This window comes from Saimiri boliviensis, chromosome 10, assembly GCF_048565385.1.
Source record: "Saimiri boliviensis isolate mSaiBol1 chromosome 10, mSaiBol1.pri, whole genome shotgun sequence".
Taxonomy (NCBI): domain Eukaryota; kingdom Metazoa; phylum Chordata; class Mammalia; order Primates; family Cebidae; genus Saimiri; species Saimiri boliviensis.
Genome location: NC_133458.1, coordinates 55,518,134 through 55,537,798, shown reverse-complemented (window position 1 = coordinate 55,537,798; position 19,665 = coordinate 55,518,134). Strand labels below are relative to the sequence as shown.

Genomic DNA, 19,665 nt, shown 5'->3' with positions numbered 1-19,665 from the left:
GATAAAAGCACTGTGGTACAGGTACATGAAGACTAATTATTTTTTTTTTTGGAAAATGTTATTTTTTAAGCCTAGGCCCCAATTTTCTTATGTTTTAAGAATAAGAATAAACATTTTTAGAAGTCATTTGGTTACACTTTTTTCCCACAACTTGTTGAAATTTGATTGAAAACTGAAGGTAGTGCATTTCGGTGATAATTTCATGCCCCAGTTCTTGCATTCATTGGCCATATAACTTTGTAAAGTCACTTAACCTTTGAGCTTTCGTTATCTATAAAGTTAGTGAAAATCAGAGACTATTATCTAAGAAAAGTGATTTGGAAATTCTAAAGTGCTCTGTAAGTCTACATCTTCTTATGTAAAATCCAGTTGATAAAACAATAATTATATTGCAGAGGTGAAAGAAGACACGGGAGTTGGGGGGATGCATGTCTGAACAAAGACCCACATAGGATCAGTTGCTTAGTCTCTGTTTGTGAACAATGGCCACCTACCATGATATAGCCATTCACAAAGCATTTTTCCCTTTTTAGAGTGAGTTAAAGATGTAAAACAGGAAATCTTTCTCTATACCAGTGAATATCAAAGTTTAGCATGATCAGAATCATCAGGAGGACTTGTTAAAACACTAATTACTGGGCCTTGCTCTCAGAATTTCTGATTCAAGTCAGAATGGGTTGATAAATTACATTTCTAGAAAGTTCTCTGGTGAACTTGAAGCTACCACATTTTGAGGATAACTGACCTACACTATGAATAAAATGAATATTTAAAGAATGTTAGTAAAGTAACTGGCTGGCATTTACTTTCCTAAGCAGAAACTTTATTTCAAGTTAGATGACAGTATGGTGATTACCGATTTGGTCATTAAGATACGAAAGTCACCATGTGTATTAGTCCATTCTCATGCTCTTATGAGGAAATACCCAAGACTGGGAAATTTACAAAGGAAAGAGATTTCATTGACTCAGCGTTCCACAGGGCTGGGAGGCCTCAGGAAACTTACAATCATGGTGGAAGAAGAAAACATGTTCTTCACATGGGTTCAAGAGAAGGAAGTGCCGAGAAAAGGGGAAAAAAATCTTACAAAAACCATCAGATCTCAGCAAACTCACTCACTATCATGACAATAGCATGGGGGAACTTCCCCCACGATTCAGTTACCTCCCACAGCTACCCTCCCTCTCTCATTCAAGATGAGATTTGAATTGGGAACACAACCAAACCATATCACCATATAATTTACCTTTAGAAACATATAACTGAGAGCTCAAAAGAAATTTAGAGTTAATCTTTATTATTTTCCAGATGAGAAAATGGAAGTCAAGAAGAGATAAGTGACAAAGAATTACCAAAAACATTACATTAAAACATCGTAAGTCACACTAAAAGGATTATCCACATAGTGCTCATTCTACTCTAAATGTTGCCTCCAGACAATTTCTTTCTCTTATTTAAATAGGTAAAGAAACAAATGAAACACAGACCAGAGAAGTTTATTCTTCCCTAGATATTTGTGGAAACATGACTCAGCATATTGTGGGGGTTTGTCAAAGTAAATCATGAGTCAGTCAGGCTGTCAATCAGCCAATCACATTGGCTCTGAGAAATTAGATGCTTATTACATCCATGGATTTTTCTTTCCAATTATGCAGTTAATAATGACTCATTAACGTTGTCAAGAATCAATTAATTTCTCATTAATGCAGCCCAGGTTAAAGGAGACAATGAATACAAAGTCTATTCATGTTTAGATTGTTCTGTATTTCCATTTAACAGTATTTAAAATATTTGTCCCCTAAACTGGAACCTCACCTGCCTAATTGCTTTCTTTCAGTTGTTTCTCATTAATATGTAAATCAACTTGTTCACATTCTAAGGTAGAATGAAATACATCTGCAGGGGATGTGCAAGGGTCCGATGCAGAATTGCTTTGGGCAGTTTGTTGATGCAAATTCAACAAACTGCTGCTCCTTTATATCCAGGTCTCAGGAGAAACTGCCTTGTGAGATTTTAGGCAATTGTATTTTTGCTGTCTTACAGCAGTAGACTGGTTTGCTACCCTTAAAAAGAATCAATCAACTGGAGTCAAATCATTTGGTAGAGGATCAGCAGGCACAGTCTGTCCTTGAGCCACGATGCCAAAGAGCTGAAATATGTTTTGGTAAAGGTTTTATGTGCTGGACTTAGAACTAGCCTCTCTTCCTAGAGCAAGTGGTGATTTATACCCAGCAGATGGTAAAGAATGCTGATTTAAATGAGTTTCACTTTACATCTACGAGAAAAGGTAGCTGCTTTTCAAAATATGTTATAGTAAATTAAAATTTCAAAGTATGTGTGTATTTTAAACGTAGAAATGTGTAAATATATTTTATATAAAGTACACACACACACACACACACACACACACACACACACACAAATTCCTTTCAATAAAGGATGTTCAGTTGCCCTCTGAGCCGATTTTAATATACAGGTGCTGGTTCTAACATTGGCCCGTGCTCTTTATAAAGTGCCTTTGATTGTTCCACTTAAAGATCTTGTGAGATACCTGGTTTGAGACACTGTCATTCACAGCCTTAGCATAGTATAAAGCCTCAGGATAGTGTAAGGTGCCCTGGCACATTGAAAGGACCATCCGGGAGCAGCATTAACTCTGTATACAGAGTTAACCCACTTTAGAGAATAGTATTCTAATAGCAGTAGCATACATGACAATTTTTATTAATAATTTCAAGTTTTATTTTACATTTAGGGGTTAGATGTGCAGGTTTGTTACATGGGTATATCTGCTGATGCTGAGGTTTGGGGTAGGAATGGCCCTAACCCCCAGGTAGTAAGTGTAATACCCAATAAGTATTTTTTCAGCCCCTGTTCCCCTCCTCTCTGCTCCCTCTAGTGATCCCCTGTGTCTGTTGTTCCCATCTTTGTATCCATATGTACCCAATGTTTAGCTCCCACTCATAAGAGAGAACATGGCATTTGGTTTTCTGTTTCTGCATTAATTCACTTAGGCTGGTGGCCTCCAGTTGCATGCATATTGTTGCAAATGGTCATGATTTTATGCTAATTGTTCTGGCTGCATGGTGTTGCATGTTATATACACACCACATTTTCTTTATCCATTTTACTATTAATGGGTACCTAGGTTGATGCTGTGTCTTTGTTATTGTGAGTAGTACTAAGATAAACGATAGGTATCTTTTTAGTAGAAAGACTAATTTTTGTTTGGGTATGTATCCAGTAATGGGATTGCTGGGTTGAAAAGAAAGTCTCTTTTTAGTTCTTTGAGAGATCTCCAGACTGCTTTCTACAGGGCTGAACTAATATACATTTCCATGAAAAGTGTATAAGCATTCCCTTTTCTGCATGGCTTTTCCAGCATGTTATTTTTTGTCATTTCGATAATATCCATTCTGACTGGAGTAAGATGGTATCTCATTCTGGTTTTGATTTGCATTTCTTTGATTATTAGTGATGCTGGGCATTTTTTCACATTTATTAGCTGCTTGTATGTCTTCTTTTAAGAAGTATCCGTTCAAATTCTTTTGCTCCTTATTTATTTATTTTCGGCAACAGGGTCTTGCTCTGTCACCCAGGCTGCAATGCAGTGGCACAATCATGGCTCACTGCAGCCTTGACCTCTCAGACTCAAGCAATCCTCCCAACCTCAGTCTCCCAAGTATCCAGGACTAGAGGAATGTGCCACCACCCCTGGTTAATTTTTTTTTAATTTTTTTATTTTTGTGGAGATAGGGTCTCCCTGTGTCGCTCAAGCTGACTTGAAGTCCTGGGCTTAAGTGATGTTACTGCTTTGTTTCCGATAGTGATGGGATTACAGACATGCATGACAGTGCCCAGCCTCTTTGTCCACATTTTAATGGGGTTATTTGTTTTTTGCTTGTTTTGTTCTTTAAGTTTTTTTTGTAGATTCTGGATATTAGACCTTTGTTGGATGCATAGTCTGTAAATATTTTCTCCCATTATTGGGTTGTCTGTTTATTCTGTTTAAAGTTTCTTTTGCTGTACCAAAACACTTTAGTTTAATTAGGTCACACTTGTCAATTTTTGCTTTTGTTGCTTTTGAGGACATAGTCATAAATTCTTTGCCGAGGCTGATATCTGGAATGGTATTTCCTAGGTTTCTGTCCAGGATTTGTAGTTTTAAGCCTTACATTCAAATCTTTAATCCATCTTCAGTCAATTTTTATATACTATGAAATGTAAAGGTACAGATTTATTCTTCTGCCTATGTGTAGCCAGTTATTCCAGCCCCAATTATTAAATAGGGAGTTCTTTCCCCATTGCTTATTTTTGTAGACTTTAGCAAAGATCAGATGGTTGTAGGTGTGTGGCTTTATTTCTGGGTACCCTATTTAGTTCCACTGGCTTATATGTCTGATTTTTTTTTATCAATATCATGTTCTTTTGGTTACTGTAGCCTTGTAATATAGTTTGTAGTTGGATAATGTGATGCTTCCATTTTGTTCCTTTTGCTTATGACTGATTTGGCTATTTGGGCTCTTTTTTGGTTTGATATGAATTTTAAAACAGTTTTGTTTTCTACTTTTGTTCAAATGGCATTGGTAGTTTGAAAGGAATAGCACTGAATCTGTAAATTCATTCAGCCATTAATGTCATTTTAATTTTATCAGTGATTTCAATCCAAGAGCATGGTGTTTTTTTTCCATTTATTCGTGTTATTTGTGATTTCCTTCAGGAGTGTTTTGTAGTTCTCTTTGCAGAGATCTTTTACCTACTTGGTTAAATTGTGTGTGTGTGTGTGTGTGTGTGTGTGTGTGTGTGTGTGTCTATTACAAATGGGATCAAATTCATGATTTGGTTCTCAGCTTGATTGTTATTGGTGCTTAGAAATGCTATTGATTTTTGTATGTTGATTTTGTACCCTGAAAGTTTGCTAAAGTCGTTTATAAACTCTAGAAGTCTTCTGATAAAACAGTTTTCTGATACAGAATTGTATCATCAGCAAAGAGAGATAATTTGACTTCATCTTTTTTTATTTGATGCCTTTTATTTCTTTGTTTTGCCTGATTGTTCTGACTAGACTTCCAGTACTATATTGAATAGAAGTGGTGAGAGTGGGCATCCTTATCTTGTTTCTGCTCTTAAGGGAATGCTTCCAGCTTTCGCCTGTCCAATATGATGTTAGCTCTGTGTTCGTTATAGATAGTTCTTTTTATTTTTATTTTGAAGCATGTTCTTTCTACGCCTAGTTTCTTGAGGGTGTCTTTATCATGAAGAGATGTTGGATTTTATTGAAAGGTTTCTTTGCATCTATTGAAGTTTTGTTTTTAATTCTGTTTATGTGATGAATCACATTTATTGATCTGTGTGTGTGGAACCAACCTTGCATCCCAGGAATAACGCCTACTTCATCATGGTGAACTAACTTTATTTATTTATTTATTTTTTGAGACGGAGTTTCGCTCTTGTTACCCAGGCTGGAGTGCAATGGCGCGATCTCGGCTCACCGCAACCTCCGCCTCCTGGGTTCAGGCAATTCTCCTGCCTCAACCTCCCGAGTAGCTGGGATTACAGGCAAATGCCACCATGCCCAGCTAATTTTTTGTATTTTCAGTAGAGACGGGGTTTCACCGTGTTGACCAGGATGGTCTCGATCTCTTGACCTCGTGATCCACCCGCCTCGGCCTCCCAAAGTGCTGGGATTACAGGCTTGAACCACCGCGCCCGGCCCTGGTGAACTAACTTTTGATGTGCACATTGATTTGGTTTGTTTGTGTTTCATTTAGTGTTTTTGCATTTATATTCATCAGGGATATTGGCCTGTGGTTTTCTTTTTTGATTGTGTCTTTGCCCAGCTCTTGGTATCACAGTGACACTGCCTTCATAGAATGAGTTAGGGGGAAGTCCCTCTTTAATTTTTTGGAATACTTTTAGTAGAATTGATACCAGCTTTTCTCTGTATGCCTGGTAGAACTCAGCTGTGAATCAATCTGATCTGAGGCTTTTTTGGGTTGGCAGGTTTTTTATGACTATTTCAATAACAGAATTCCATGTTGGTCTATTTGAGCTTTCAATTTCTTCCTGATTCAATTTTGGAAAGTTGTATGTTACCAGGATTTATTCATTTCCTCTAGATTTTCTGGTTTGTGTGTATAAACTAGATAGTCTTTGAGATTTTTTTTTTTATTTCTGTGGGAGCAGTTGTAATGTCACCTTCCTCATTTCTGACTGTGTTTATTTGTTATCTTCTCTTTTTTTGCTGTTGTTAATCTAGCTAGAGTTCTATCAGTCTTGTTTATCTTTTCAAAGACTCAAATTTTTGTTTCCCTGGTCATTTGGTATGGATTTTTGGGTCTCAGTTTCATTCAGTTTTGCTCTGATTTTAGTTTGTCTTTTCCTCTGCTAGCTTTGAGGTTAGCTTGTTCTTCTTTTTCTAGTTCCTTTAAGTGTGATGTTAGATCATTAATCTGAAATCTTTCTAACTTCCTGATTTAGGCTTTAGGGATATAAACTTTCTTAACACTCCTCTGCTGCATCTCACAGATTTTGATATGTTGCATCCCTCTTCTCATTAATTTCAAGTAATTTTTTTCTTTCTGCTTTAATTTTGTTGTTTATTCAGAAGTCATTTGAGAGAAAGTTGTTTAATTTCTACATAATTGTGTGGTTTTGAGAGATTTTCTTCAAATAGATTTCCATTTTTATTCCACTGTGGTTTGAGAGTATGGTTGAAATGATTTCTATTTTTTAAAATTTATTGAGACTTGCTTTTTAATTAAGCATGTGGTCCACCTTAGAGTATGTTTTGTGTGCAGGTGAGAAGAATGTATACTCTGTGGTTGATGGATGGTGTGGTCTATAGATGCTTATTAGGTCCAATTCATCAAGTGTCAAATTTAAGTTCAGAATATGTCAGTTTTCTGCCTAGATGATCTGTCTAATGCTATCAATGGGATATTGAAATCCCCCTCCCCCATATTATTGGTTGGCTAAGTATTTTTGTAGGTCTAGAAGTACCTGTTTTATAAATTTGAGTGCTCCAACGTTAGATGCATATATATATTTAGGACAGTTAAGTTTTCTTGTTGAATTGAACCCTTGATCTTTATATAAGGCCCTTTATTTTCCTTTTTCACTGTTGTTGGTAAAGACTTTTTTTTTTCTGATTAAGAATAGTGACCTCTGCTCTTTTTATGTTTTCTTTTTGTGTAATAGCTCTTTCTCCAACCCTTTACTTTGAGCCTATAAGTGTCATTATGTGTGAGATGGATCTCTTGAAGGTAGCAGGCAAATGGGTCTTAATTTGCCACTCTGTACCTTTTAAGTGGAGCATTTAGAGAATTCGCATATAAGGTTAATGATGATATGTGAGGTATTGATTCTATCATGGAGTTGTTAGCTGGTTGCATTAATTTATATTGTGTTGTTACTTTATAGAGACTATAGAGTAGGTACATAAGTATGTTTCTGGGGTACCAGATACAGTTCTTTGTTTCTATGTTTAGAATTCCCTTGAAGATCTCATGTAAGGCTTGTCCAATGGTAACAAATTCCTATAGCAATTGCTTGTCTGGAAACAATTTTATTTTTCCTTCACTTATGAAGCTTAGTTTGGTAGGCTATAAAAATCTTGTTGGAATGTCTTTACTTTAATTATGCTGAAAATAGGCCCCCAATCTCTTCTGGCTCATAAGGTTTCTGCTGAGAAGTCTGCTGTTAATCTGATGGGGTACCCTTTGTTCAAGATCTGACCTTTTCCTCTAGCTGCCTTTTAAGATTTTTTTCATCAGTGCTGATCTTGGCCAGTCTGGTTACTATATGCCTTGGTGATATTTATTTTGTATGGTATGTCGCAAGTATTCTCTGGGTTTCTTGTACCTGGAAGTCTACCTCTTTAGGAAGATTAGGGATATTTTACTGAATTATTTCCTCAAATATGTTTTTTGGATTGTTTAATTTTTCTCCTTCTCTTCTAGGAATGCCAGTAATTTTGGTTGCTTTACATAATCCCACATTTCTCAAATACTTTGTTCCTTTTATTAAATTCTTTCTTCTTTTTGTCTAACTGGGTTAGTTTGAAAGATCAGTCTTTAATCTCTGAAAATCTTCCTTCTGATTGATAGTCTATTGATAAAGCTCTCAAATGTGTTTTAAAATTCCTTAAGTAAATTTTTGTAATTCCGAAAGTTCTGATTGATTACTTTTAAAGATGTTAAACATTTTTCTGGATTGCTTTAGAAGTTTCCTTTTGTTGACTTTCAACCCTGTTCTGAATCTCATTAAGCTTCTTTGCAATATATGCTTTGAGTCCTTTATTTTTCATTTCTGAGTTTCCATTCTGGTTTGAGATTATGGTTTTAGAGCTAATGTGATCTTTTGGTCATGTCACAACATTCAAGTTTTTTATAGTGCCAGAATTCTTGTGCTGGTTCCTTCTCATCTGGTGATTGTGTCACTACTAATTTTTAAATTATTTTCATGTGAATAGAATTATTTTACTTTCTTTCTTTTCCATTAATATTATTAACATCATTATTTTCCTCTTGCTGTCCTCTTTAACTGAGTGACTGTAGAGAATGTTGGGTAGGGTCTTTGGATTTTGCTTCTATAGCCTTATGCATTTCCATTGACCACTTTTATATTTATTTTATATATTAGGAGGATGCCTAACCTCCTAATTTAGGAGAGTGGATGCTTCAGATGCCTGAAGATCTGCCTGGTCATAAAGAATAGGGGCCCTAATGTGCAATAGTCTCTACACAGGAAGAATGAGGTGAATCAGGCTGCTGATCAGCCTGGCCATGTGATGGAGAGGGACCTGCTATACCATAATCTATGCAAAGGAGGGGTAGGTGATTTTAGCTTTTGGTCCAAGTGAGCAGGTGCTTCAGATATATCAATATCTACCTGGGCATGGAATGGAAAAGGCCTCACTGCACCATGATTTCACTTTTTTTTTTTTCATCTTTCTATCTTTTATGATTTCATTTTAAATGAATTGTCTCCACCCAAAATTCTAAGCCTCTGTTAATTATAACCAAAAACACACTCTAGACTTATAATCATGGTATTATTTTAGATATGCATAAGAGTACTTTGATTGGAATAGAAGATCTTTATTTAAATTTTTTGATTGGTAGTAAAAGTCATTTGGGTGACAAGATGTGAAATAACTGCATGTAATTTTCAAGCAGAACTTCTTTATCTACCATTAAAACTATATTGACTGTCTTAAGCAAACCACTACTATTATTTTCAGTAAATGTGAAGTTTGACATTCCACATACAGGAAACTAATTAAGCATTGAGAAACACATTAGGGATATAGTGTCAACGATAGCGTCTCAGACTTCAAATGGCTTACAATTTAGTTGGGTGAACCCAGAACATAATTCATAAGGTCCAGTGTAAAATGAAAATGTAGGACTCTTCATTCAAAAATTATTAGGAAATTCGACAGCAATAGGCGACTATGAAACCAAGCACAGGCTTTTTCTAAGTATGACTTGTGTGAATATACAAGTCACATTTATTCATCAAGCCAGCCATATATGAAACAAAAATAAACATATTTATTACTTATCTGTGACAGATGTGATGTGGTGAGCTATTCAAACTGTATCACTTAATTTTCACAATGACTTTGTGGGTGCTTGTTGTTACCCACAGTTATTGAAAAGGAAAGCCAGGTTCACAGATGTTAAAGAATGGGTCAGTGACTTCAGATCAGACTCGAATCAAGCTCTCGTTTAGAAGAAATAAGAAATATGTATAAAAATGTAAGGTACTAAATGCTCAGTGTCTAAGTAGCGTATTCACTAAATGTTTTAATCAATAAATATTTTTAGGCATGTCAGCTCATAAAAGCTATGATGTAGGATAATCTCTGAAAAATGCAATTATCCTGGTGTTAAATTAAATCAATCATTTAATCAGCCCATAGTAGGGAGGGGAGAGATGGGTCACATTTTTTATTTGACATTGTGTGGAAAAAATCTAATTATTACATTTTAAAGTTTTTAATGTTTTTATTATTGCCATTTCTGACATCTCAGCCAACCATCCTCCTCCTAAGCTGCCCTAGTATAAGATGGTATGGGATTGAAGCTAAGCTAATTAATAGCCGTGCCTTTGACTACAGGCTTCAACCCTTGCCCCTCAAGAAGTCTTGCAAGGGCTATTAGATTTTTCTCTTTCTCCATAGCTGACACCCATTGTGCTAAGATGGAGAGAAAAACACAGGTAACATTTTTAATAACTTAAGGAAAAAAACCATCTCCAAAAATTCTGTTTCTTTGCTGATTTATGTTGTTAGCACACAGTGGCTTATGCATGTAAGATTATTTATTCCCCCAAATAGTTTACTTGAATACGCTTCAGCCCTATCAATTGTAGACTTCCAGTTAGTAAGCATTCCGTTACCAGACTTGTCAAACATCTAGAAGATAAGTACAGTATTTTATTAGAATACATAACACAACAAAACTCTCATTTTATATTAGCTTGGAGTAATGAAGAAACCAGATTCCTCTGAATACAGAGCATCTGAAAATAAATCAGTACATGAAAAGCACATGTTCTACGTGATGTTTATACCACTCCCTAAAAAAGGTTTTGATAAAGTTAACAGGTGAGTTTGGATCATCTTGTGGTGCCAGGAAGTAAGGAAGGGCTAAAAAACTCAAGGATGGAGATATAACACAGGAACCAACTGACGGAGGTCCAAATGACCAAAGCTGGAGCAATCTGAGCATCAAAATAAACAGTTAGAATATAACCCAACGTATAAAATAAATTTATGTAATCCATACTATTATAGACAAATGATTGAATAAATAAATAAATGAGGAAGAATAGACAAATCTATATACAGGAGAATTCCAAATAACATTTATAAATATCCCATCTTCAGTGATGGGGAGCCTAATTCCATAGCCCTTAGGTATGGACCACTCATTGTGTCTTTCTTTTAAAAGCATGGAAATGAATGTCCTATAACAAACAGCACTGAATGTGTTATTTTAAAATATTCTGGCATCCACTATTTCCGAGGATACATCAACGAACATATCATTGTTCCCATGTACATAATGTGTCATTTTTCTTTTACTGCTTTCAACATTCATGTCCCCTCCATTCCTCCTTCCCTCCTTCTTTGCTTTTGGTGGTTACAATAATACTTTGTCACAATTCTCTTAGTTTTTTCCTGCTTTGGGTTAATTGAAATTCTTGAATTTGTAAATTAATGTCTATTTTTTTAACCAAATGGGAGCTAGGCTTAGACCATTATTTCTCAAGTGATTACTTTGTCTTTGTTCTACCTTTCTCTTTTTCTTCTGAGACTTTTATTACAGGTACATTGGACCAAATGTTATTGTCCCAAATTTTTGAGGTTTCATTTATTTTGTAATATCATGTTTCTCTGTGTTCTTAAGATTAGACAGCTGTTATTAATGCATCATCAAGGTTACTGATTTTTTTTCCCACATCTACTCTGTAGAGTGATTCTAATGAATTTTGTTGTAATTTTCAGTTCTTTTTATAGTTTTTATTTATGCATTTTTCCTATCTGTTTAGTCATTGAGATTATATTTAAAAAATTTTTTAAACATATTTAGACCAGCTGCTTCAAAGTTTTTGTTTGCTATGCCCGACATCTAGGCTCACTTGGAGGCACTTTCTATTTGTTCCATTATTTTTTTAACATGGGTCACTACTCATTCTTTGCATATTTAGTAACTTTAGGTTGAAATTGGTCATTTATATAATATATGTGCTGTTTTGTCATTTGGAGAATCATGGGGTTATTTTATTTGTTTCTTTATTTGTTCTGATAGGTAATTAATTTGCTTAAAGCCAAACTATGTATTTGTCTACATACGGTATGCAATAACTGATATTCTGCTTAGCTTTTTAAATGTCAAGCTGCCAATTTTATAGTCTGACTCCCTGAGGGTCTTCTGAGCCTGTGTAGTTTATTTTCAACCAAGAATATGGATGGGGCTTATATGCAACTTTGGAGACATTTTTCCTGTGGGTCTCTTGCTTCTATTGATTCTTTCATAAATTTTAGTTGCTTTTCCATCCTTGAGTTTTGTCCTCCTAGTAAGACTTCGGCTCTCTGCCTCCCAAGCTGAGTGTATCTTGGAGAACACACCCAGTCAATAAAGGAGCTAACTTTCAAATGTCACCTGGTCCAGTTCTGGCTTTTGAGGATAGATTTCCTTATTACCCTGTCTATTTTTGTCTATGCCCAGGCTGTCCCCTTACATCTATTACTTACCGGACAGCCAGGGAGATGGGCAGATTTTATACTCAGATTTTGTGTTTCCTCTTTTCTGCAGCTTTCTTTGCTTCTTGAGTTTTGTCCCTAATTTCTACCTGTTCTATCATACAGAGACTCTCTACTCAGCCACTATCACTATTTACCTTTCAAGGGTAAATCTCTGATTTCTGCTTGCATTTAGTTGATTTATATTTCCTTCCAATAATTTTATTTTAATTGACACATAATAATTATATATGTTTATGGGGTAGAGTGTGAGGTTTTGATACTTGTATACAATATATAATGATCAAATTAGGGCAATTAGCATATCCATTACTTCAACCCTTTACAGCTAGTGCTCGATTTACGACCATGATTGGTTCCGGCAGACCGGTCGTAACACGATTTGGTCATAAGTTGAGTTTGCTGTACTGAGTCTGGGATAACAGTTGAAATGGTGCACGTGGAGATGGTAGTGCTGCCGGAAGCTGGTCCTCACTGTCGTACGCCCGGCTGGGCAATGTTTGTGCTGCCAGACGCGGAGCAGTCGTGGCTGGCGATTGTGGTTGTAAAGTCGAATGGTACTAAGTTGCACAGGTTGTAAGTCGATCAATACCTGTATAATTTCTTTGTGTTGAGACCTTCTCTTCTAGCTATTTTAAACTATACAATATATTGTTGTTAACTATAATCTCCCTACTGTGTAATGGAACACTAGAACTTGTTTCTTTTTTCTAACTATAACTTGATACCCATTGACTAATAGATTGATCTCCCTTTTCTCCTACCCATTCTAGTCTATAGAAACTAATATTATACTCTTTACATCTATGAGATCAACTTTTTTGCATTTCCCATGTGAGTAAGATCATGTGGATTTTTTTTTTGTTCCTGAATTATTTCACTTAACATAAGTGAAAAAATTAGGCTCTGAAAATCATATTTTATTCCGTTTTTATAGTTAATTATCCTTGGGAGGGTTCACTGAACATTTCATTCTGCCATGACCTAAAGCCAGAACCCTATCTCTACTATTTGAAGTGTTGTCTTACCAGATACTAAATATCTGTATGTACTTGTGTATACTTTTGGGATTTCTAGACTATACCAATCTAATTAAATTATTGTTGTCTTAATATCTATATATGCAAATTTCTTTATTTTTTCAATTTTGAAATTGAAATTTATGACTATTTTTGTCTAGCCTTACCGTGTGCCTTAATTTATTCAAGTTGTTTCTCTCCATAAAATATTGTAATTGTTTTCATACTGTTACACATTTTTGATCTGCTTATGTCTGTGTATTTGATAATGGTTATTCCTGCTTCTATGAATCAGCTATTTTTCATCATATTTCATATGTGTTTATTCTCATAAGAAAGATACTGAGTTTTTGTAGTTTTTATAAACAGTCCCCTCATGGAACTCTTATTATAATTGATTTTCAATTTATTGTTGGGTTTTTTCAGTAGGCAGTGATTATCTAGAAATAATTAATTATATTTTTTCTTTTTTACATCATTGTAGCCGGATCATTACCTCTCCCGTGTGAACAAGCTCTCCTTTGCTCTATGCTGCGCTTGAAGTAGTACTCAACACTTATTTGCAGAACCACCCAAAAGAAATTCTACTCTACCTTGTGAGTGCACAGCAGCAGTCCCCAACCTTTCTGGCACCAGGGACAGGCTTCATGAAAGAAAACTTCCACAGACAGGGCGAGGAAGTTGGGGTGGTTTCAGGATGATTTGGGAATGTTACATTTATTGTATACTTTATTTCTATTATTATTGCACCGTAATATATAATGAAATAATTATACAACCCACCATGAAGTAGAATCAGTGGGAGCCCTGAACTCATTTTTCTGCAACTAGACAGCCCCATCTGGGGTTGATGGTAGACGGTGACAGATCATCAGGCATTCAATTCTCATAAAGAGCACACAATTTAGATCCCTTAGGTGTGCAGTTCACAAGAGGGTTCAAGTACTGTTGAGAATCTAATGCTGCTGATGATCTGACAGGAGGCAGAGCTCAGAAGTAATGCCAGCGAGGGGGAGCGGCTGTCAATACAGAGGAAGCTCGAGGCAGCCCACCTCCTGCTGAGCAGCCAGATTCCTAGCAGGCCACCATTTCGGTGACCAAGGGATTGGGAACCACTGGTTTATAGCATTTCCTAGGGGAACCTTAGTGGGAGGTTTGCATTACAGACTGCCTTTTACACATTAAAAAATGCGTACTTAGCAGCTTTTCTTAAAAATCATCATCTAAATTACTAAATGAGATTTGCAGCCTTAGTCTTTCATTCCTGTGTTCACAATCTTTTCTCTTTCTTATCAACATTTACTCCCTAAATTGCCTCTGAATTTTCCTCTCTCTGTCTTAAGCACCATTTCACAATGGGCCATAAATATTTCCCTCAGAGGTGAAAAGTGGGTGGATGCCTTGCTGCAGAACAAACAAATAAAAACATAAACACAACAAAAACTATTGATCTGTTAAATTGTCTGAGAATGAACCTTAAAAAAAAAATCTCAGTAAGGACAGTTACCCTTGTATTATTCCTGATATAAATTGTAATACCACTAATATTTTACTATTCAGTATGATTCCAACTTATGGTTTGAGACTGAAATTCTTTATCATACAAAGGAAGATATTTTCATTACTAACTTAAGATTCAAGGAATGCATGTTGAATTCAGCAAATGAAATTCTAGTATCTCTCAATTTCTTATTTAACTTATTGATAAGCTATATTCTATCACTATTTCCTAATATTAAGCAATCTTGTGTTCTTAGAATATACCCTACTTTTTGATTATGTATTGTTCTTTTGATAAGTTGCTATATTTTTATTTACTAATATTTTATCTAGGTTTTTTACATGTATAAATGAGGTCCATTAAATTTGTCAGTAGCTTTTTTTTTTTTTTTTTTCAGTCTTCAGGTTTTGTATCTGTTTTTACCAACTGGTACAGGAATCTCTAGAGAAAAAAAATTGCCCTTTGAAGTTTGTTTGTTTGTTTTGGAGGAAAGGAGGCCAAAGTATTCCATAAGTATACTTTGAGACAAGCCAGCTGAAAAAAGAAAAAATGTTTGTTTAGAAGAGAAACAAAGAGATTCTTGTATGTGTGTGCATGTGTATTTGTGGTTGATATTAAGTAAGGTCAAAGATGAATTTTGATATGTATATTATAGTTTATAACCATATATGAATATATGTTGGTTATAATATTTACCATCATTTTAAAAATCTCAATCTTTCCTAATTATTCAGTGTTTTTAAAACTGAACTCAGTTTTTTTTTTAATGGAAAGGCATATAATTATGAAACTCATTAAGACTTTGTTTAAAATTGTCTTTCTGCTAAATTTACATACAAGCGGTAACTCTTTTTTGTTCCATCAACTATAGTCAATTATTTTATTATCTCTTAAGTTGGTTAGGTAGACTGATATCTCTATGCTTTCCTCTATCTTTTCTCATCATTGTCTTTTTCTTTTAGATTTTCAGTTGTTAACTTTCCTAGTCTGATCTAAAACAAGAATTAAGTCTTTCTCTTTTTTTTTGCTCTTAGTTTCAGTTTAAAACTTTAAAACCAATAATCGGCATTTAAATTACTATCGTTATGTAAATTTTTTTTTCAATATTTCTGGAATAAGAAGTGGTTTTTTGTTATATGGATAAGTTGTTTGGTGGCGATTTCTGAGAATATGTTGCACCCATCACCTGAGCAGTGAACACTGTACCCTGTGTGTGGCCTTTTATCCCTCACCCCATCTCCATCTTCTCCCTAAGTCTCCAAAGTCCATTATATTACTCTTATGCCTTTGGGTCCTCATAGCTTAGCTCCCACTTATAAGTGAGAATATATAATATTTGGTTTTCCATTCCTGAGTTACTTTACTTAGAGAAAGGGTCTCCAGCTTCATCCAGGTTGCTGAGAATGCCATTATTTTGTTCCTTTCTATGGCTGAGTAGTATTCCATGGTGTGTGTGTTTGTATGTGTATATAAATATGTATATATATATTTATTTTGTTTATTTTTTTGAGACAGAGTCTTGCTCTGTATCCCAGGTTGGAATGCAGTGGCCTCAGCTCACTGGAATTCTGCCTCCTGGGTTCCAGTGATTCTCTTGCCTCAGCCTCCTGAGTAGCTGGCATTACAGGCCCTTGCCACCATGCCCAACTAATTTTTGTATTTTTAGTCGAGACAGGGTTTCACCATGTTGGTCAGGCTGGTCTCAAACTCCTGATTCATGATCCACCTTCTTTGGCCTCCCAAAGCACTGGGATTAGAGGCAATGAGCCACTGCACCCAGTCATATATCACATTTTCTTTATCCATTCATTAGTTGATGGGCATTTAGGCTGGTTCCGTATTTTTGCGATTGTGAATTGTGCTGCTATAAACATGCATGTGCAATTGTCTTTTTCATATAATGATTTATTTTCCTTTGGGTAGACAGCCAGTAGAGTGATTGCTGGATCAAATGGTAGTTCTGCTTTTAGCTCTTTAAGGAGTCTCCATACTGTTTTCCACAGTGGTGGTACTAGTTTACATTCTTACCAGCAATGTAAAAGTGTTCCATTTTCACCACATCCATGACAACATATTTTTTAATTATGGCCATTCTTGCAGGAGTAAAGTGGTATCTCATTGTGGTTTCAATTTGCATTTCCCTGTTAATTAGTGATGCTGAACATTTTTCATACATTTTTTTTGAAAAGGCAAAAACACATGTAATTTTATTTTTGTTTAATTTTAAGCTTGCCAACTTCTTTCCCTGAACAGCATTTGTCTTGTTTTTATACCCACCTACCCTTATATTAGAAACGTACTGCAAACCACTTAGTGATTCCACTTTGAATTTATAGTCGTACGACTAAGATGTTTTGAATATAAGCCTACCCGTATGCCAGATATAAATTTCAGGAACCCTTAATGTCTCTTCTTTTACAGAAATTCTAACTCTATCCTGATGTAATTAGGTTAAGAAAATTAAAAGGTTAGGGGCCAGAAAACTAACTTACACAAATACAACAAAAGGAAAAGGTTTTCCAAGTACCTCTATGCAATGGGAAATATTTCTTTCAAGTACCAAGTCAATTTCTTCAACTGTACAATGTATTCTAATTTAATGGTTTTCAAATATAATGTAGTAACAACAAAATGTAATAAAGTTAAGACTATAAGAAAACAGAGTAAATGGTATAATTCAAATAATGACTAAAACAAAATGGCATTATGGATGTTTTAATCAATATAGAACTATATATTTAAATTTTACTTTACACCCATAACATCACAGTTAAGGAGGTTAACCATAATTTCAAATTTTATTACCAGTCGTTTGTGCTATTTTATCACACTTGAAAATATCACTCTTATTTTTTACCTTAAACAGTGATCTATAAATTTGTTTAGACCATAATAATTAAGGACCTTTTCTTTTCTTCTTCAGGATAATTTTTAAAAATGAATGATATCTTGAACATACTACTAAAGAAACTTTACTTTTTGATTATGGCCTCTACATTGAAGATCTGTAGGAATTTTTCTAATTAATTCTCAAATATTTCCATGACATCTCTGTTCATAGAAATATCATCTTTGAAATAATTTATGTGACTACTTTACAAATCAAAAATGGATTCACATGATCAAATTATTCTAATCACTAATTTAACAGATTCCTAGATATTTTCTATATCAGTTTTCTTGATTATGTCAATAATGTAAACACACTCTTAATAGAACAGAATATTTAATTACATCAGTTTCCCATCGACCCACCAAAATCACTTAACAATTATATTGGCCATTTCCACTGATCTGCAGGAGGCTCTTCCACTAATGGCTCCCATGTTTTCCACTGCACCATTTTTCTTGCCAGACTTAGTTCATGTTCAGCCTGAAGAATCACCTCTTCTAACTGACCACCTTGAAGTTGGTCTTCTAATTTCTGAACATCTGGTTCCGCTTTAACCATAGCCAGCTTCTCATTTATAATCTGTTCTGTATATTTTCTATGTGCTGCATTTTTAGGGATATCCTCAAGAACATCAAGAATCTTTGTGTACAATATTCTTAGCCTCTTGTGTGGAGTATTGCACACAGCCAATCCCACAAGGCCAGTGGTCTTCTTCAGCACACCCGCCATGATAGCCATTTTTCATACATTTATTTGGTCATTTGTATATCTTCTTTTGAGAACTGTCTGTTCATGTCATTTGCTCACTATTTTTTTTTTCTGAGACAGGGTCTCACTTTGTCACCTGAGCAAGAGTCTGAAGTGCAGTGGCATGATCTCAGCTCACTGCAGCCTCAATATCCCTGCAGGTGATTCTCCCACCCCAGCTTCCCAAGTAGCTGGGACTACAGGTGTGTACCACCATGCCCAGCTAATTTTTGTTTTTGTTTTTTTTTTGTAGAGACATGGTTTTGTCGTGTTGCCCAGGCTCAGCCATTTGCCCACTTTTTGATGGGGTTGATTTTTCTTGATGATTTGTGTGAGTTCCTTGTAGCTAAAAAGACCCACATAGCCAAAGTAAGACTAAGCAAAAAGGACAAATCTGGGAGCATCACATCATTTGACTTCAAACTATATTACAAAGCTACAGTTACCAAAACAGCATGGTACTGGTGGACAAACAGGGACAAAGACCAATGAAACAGAATAGCGAACCTAGCAATGAAGCCAAATACTTACAGCCAACTGATCAAAGCAAATAAAAACATAAAGTTGGGAAAGGACACTGAAATGGTTAGGCTTTGTGTCCCCACCCAAATCTCATCTTGAATTGTAATTCCCAGGTGTTGAGGGAGGCATCTAGTAAGAGATGATTAGATTATGGAAGCAGATTTCTGCCTTTCTGTTCTCATGATAGTGAGTTCTCATGAGGTCTGATGGTTTCTTAAAGCAGTTTTCCTTGCTCTTGCTTGCACTCTCTCTCCTGCTGCCTTGTGAAGATGTGTTTGCTTCCCCTTCTGCCATGATCGTAAATTTCCTGACGCTTCCCCATTCATGCTGAACTGTGAGTCCATTCAACCTCCTTCCTTTATAAATTACCCAGTCTTGGGTATTTCTTTACAGCAGTACGAAAACTGACTAATATGGACACCCTATCCAATAAATGGTCTTGTGATAATTGGCAAGCCACATGCAGAAGAATGAAACTGTATTCTTATCTCTCACTCTATATAAAAATCAACTCAAGATAGATCAAAGATTTATTTAATCTAACACTTGAAACCATAAAAATTCTAGGAGATATTATTAGTAAAACTCTTCTAGGTGTTGGCATATGCAAAGAGTTCATGACCAAAATCCCAAAAACAAATGCAGCAATAACAAAAATAAATAGATGGGACCTAATTAAACTAAAAAGCTTCTGCACAGCAAAATA

General features: G+C 35.3%; 2 protein-coding genes across 12 annotated transcripts in view; one reads left to right on the top strand and one right to left on the bottom strand.

Annotated features, from left to right (window-relative positions):
* The window catches only part of MAGI2 (membrane associated guanylate kinase, WW and PDZ domain containing 2), a 1,426,516-nt gene that overhangs the window by 541,308 nt on the left and 865,543 nt on the right, over window positions 1–19,665 (top strand). The window lies entirely within an intron of this gene.
* LOC104652594 (NADH dehydrogenase [ubiquinone] 1 alpha subcomplex subunit 5-like) lies at window positions 18,007–18,419 on the bottom strand. The gene has a single exon (XM_010346133.3). It carries the CDS (start codon window positions 18,417–18,419, stop codon window positions 18,069–18,071), a length of 351 nt encoding a protein of 116 aa, XP_010344435.2. The 3' UTR covers window positions 18,007–18,068.

What these genes read in the sequence shown, in the direction of transcription:
- LOC104652594 (XM_010346133.3), bottom strand. Translation starts at nt 18,419, where the DNA reads ATGGCGGGTGTGCTGAAGAAGACCACTGGCCTTGTGGGATTGGCTGTG.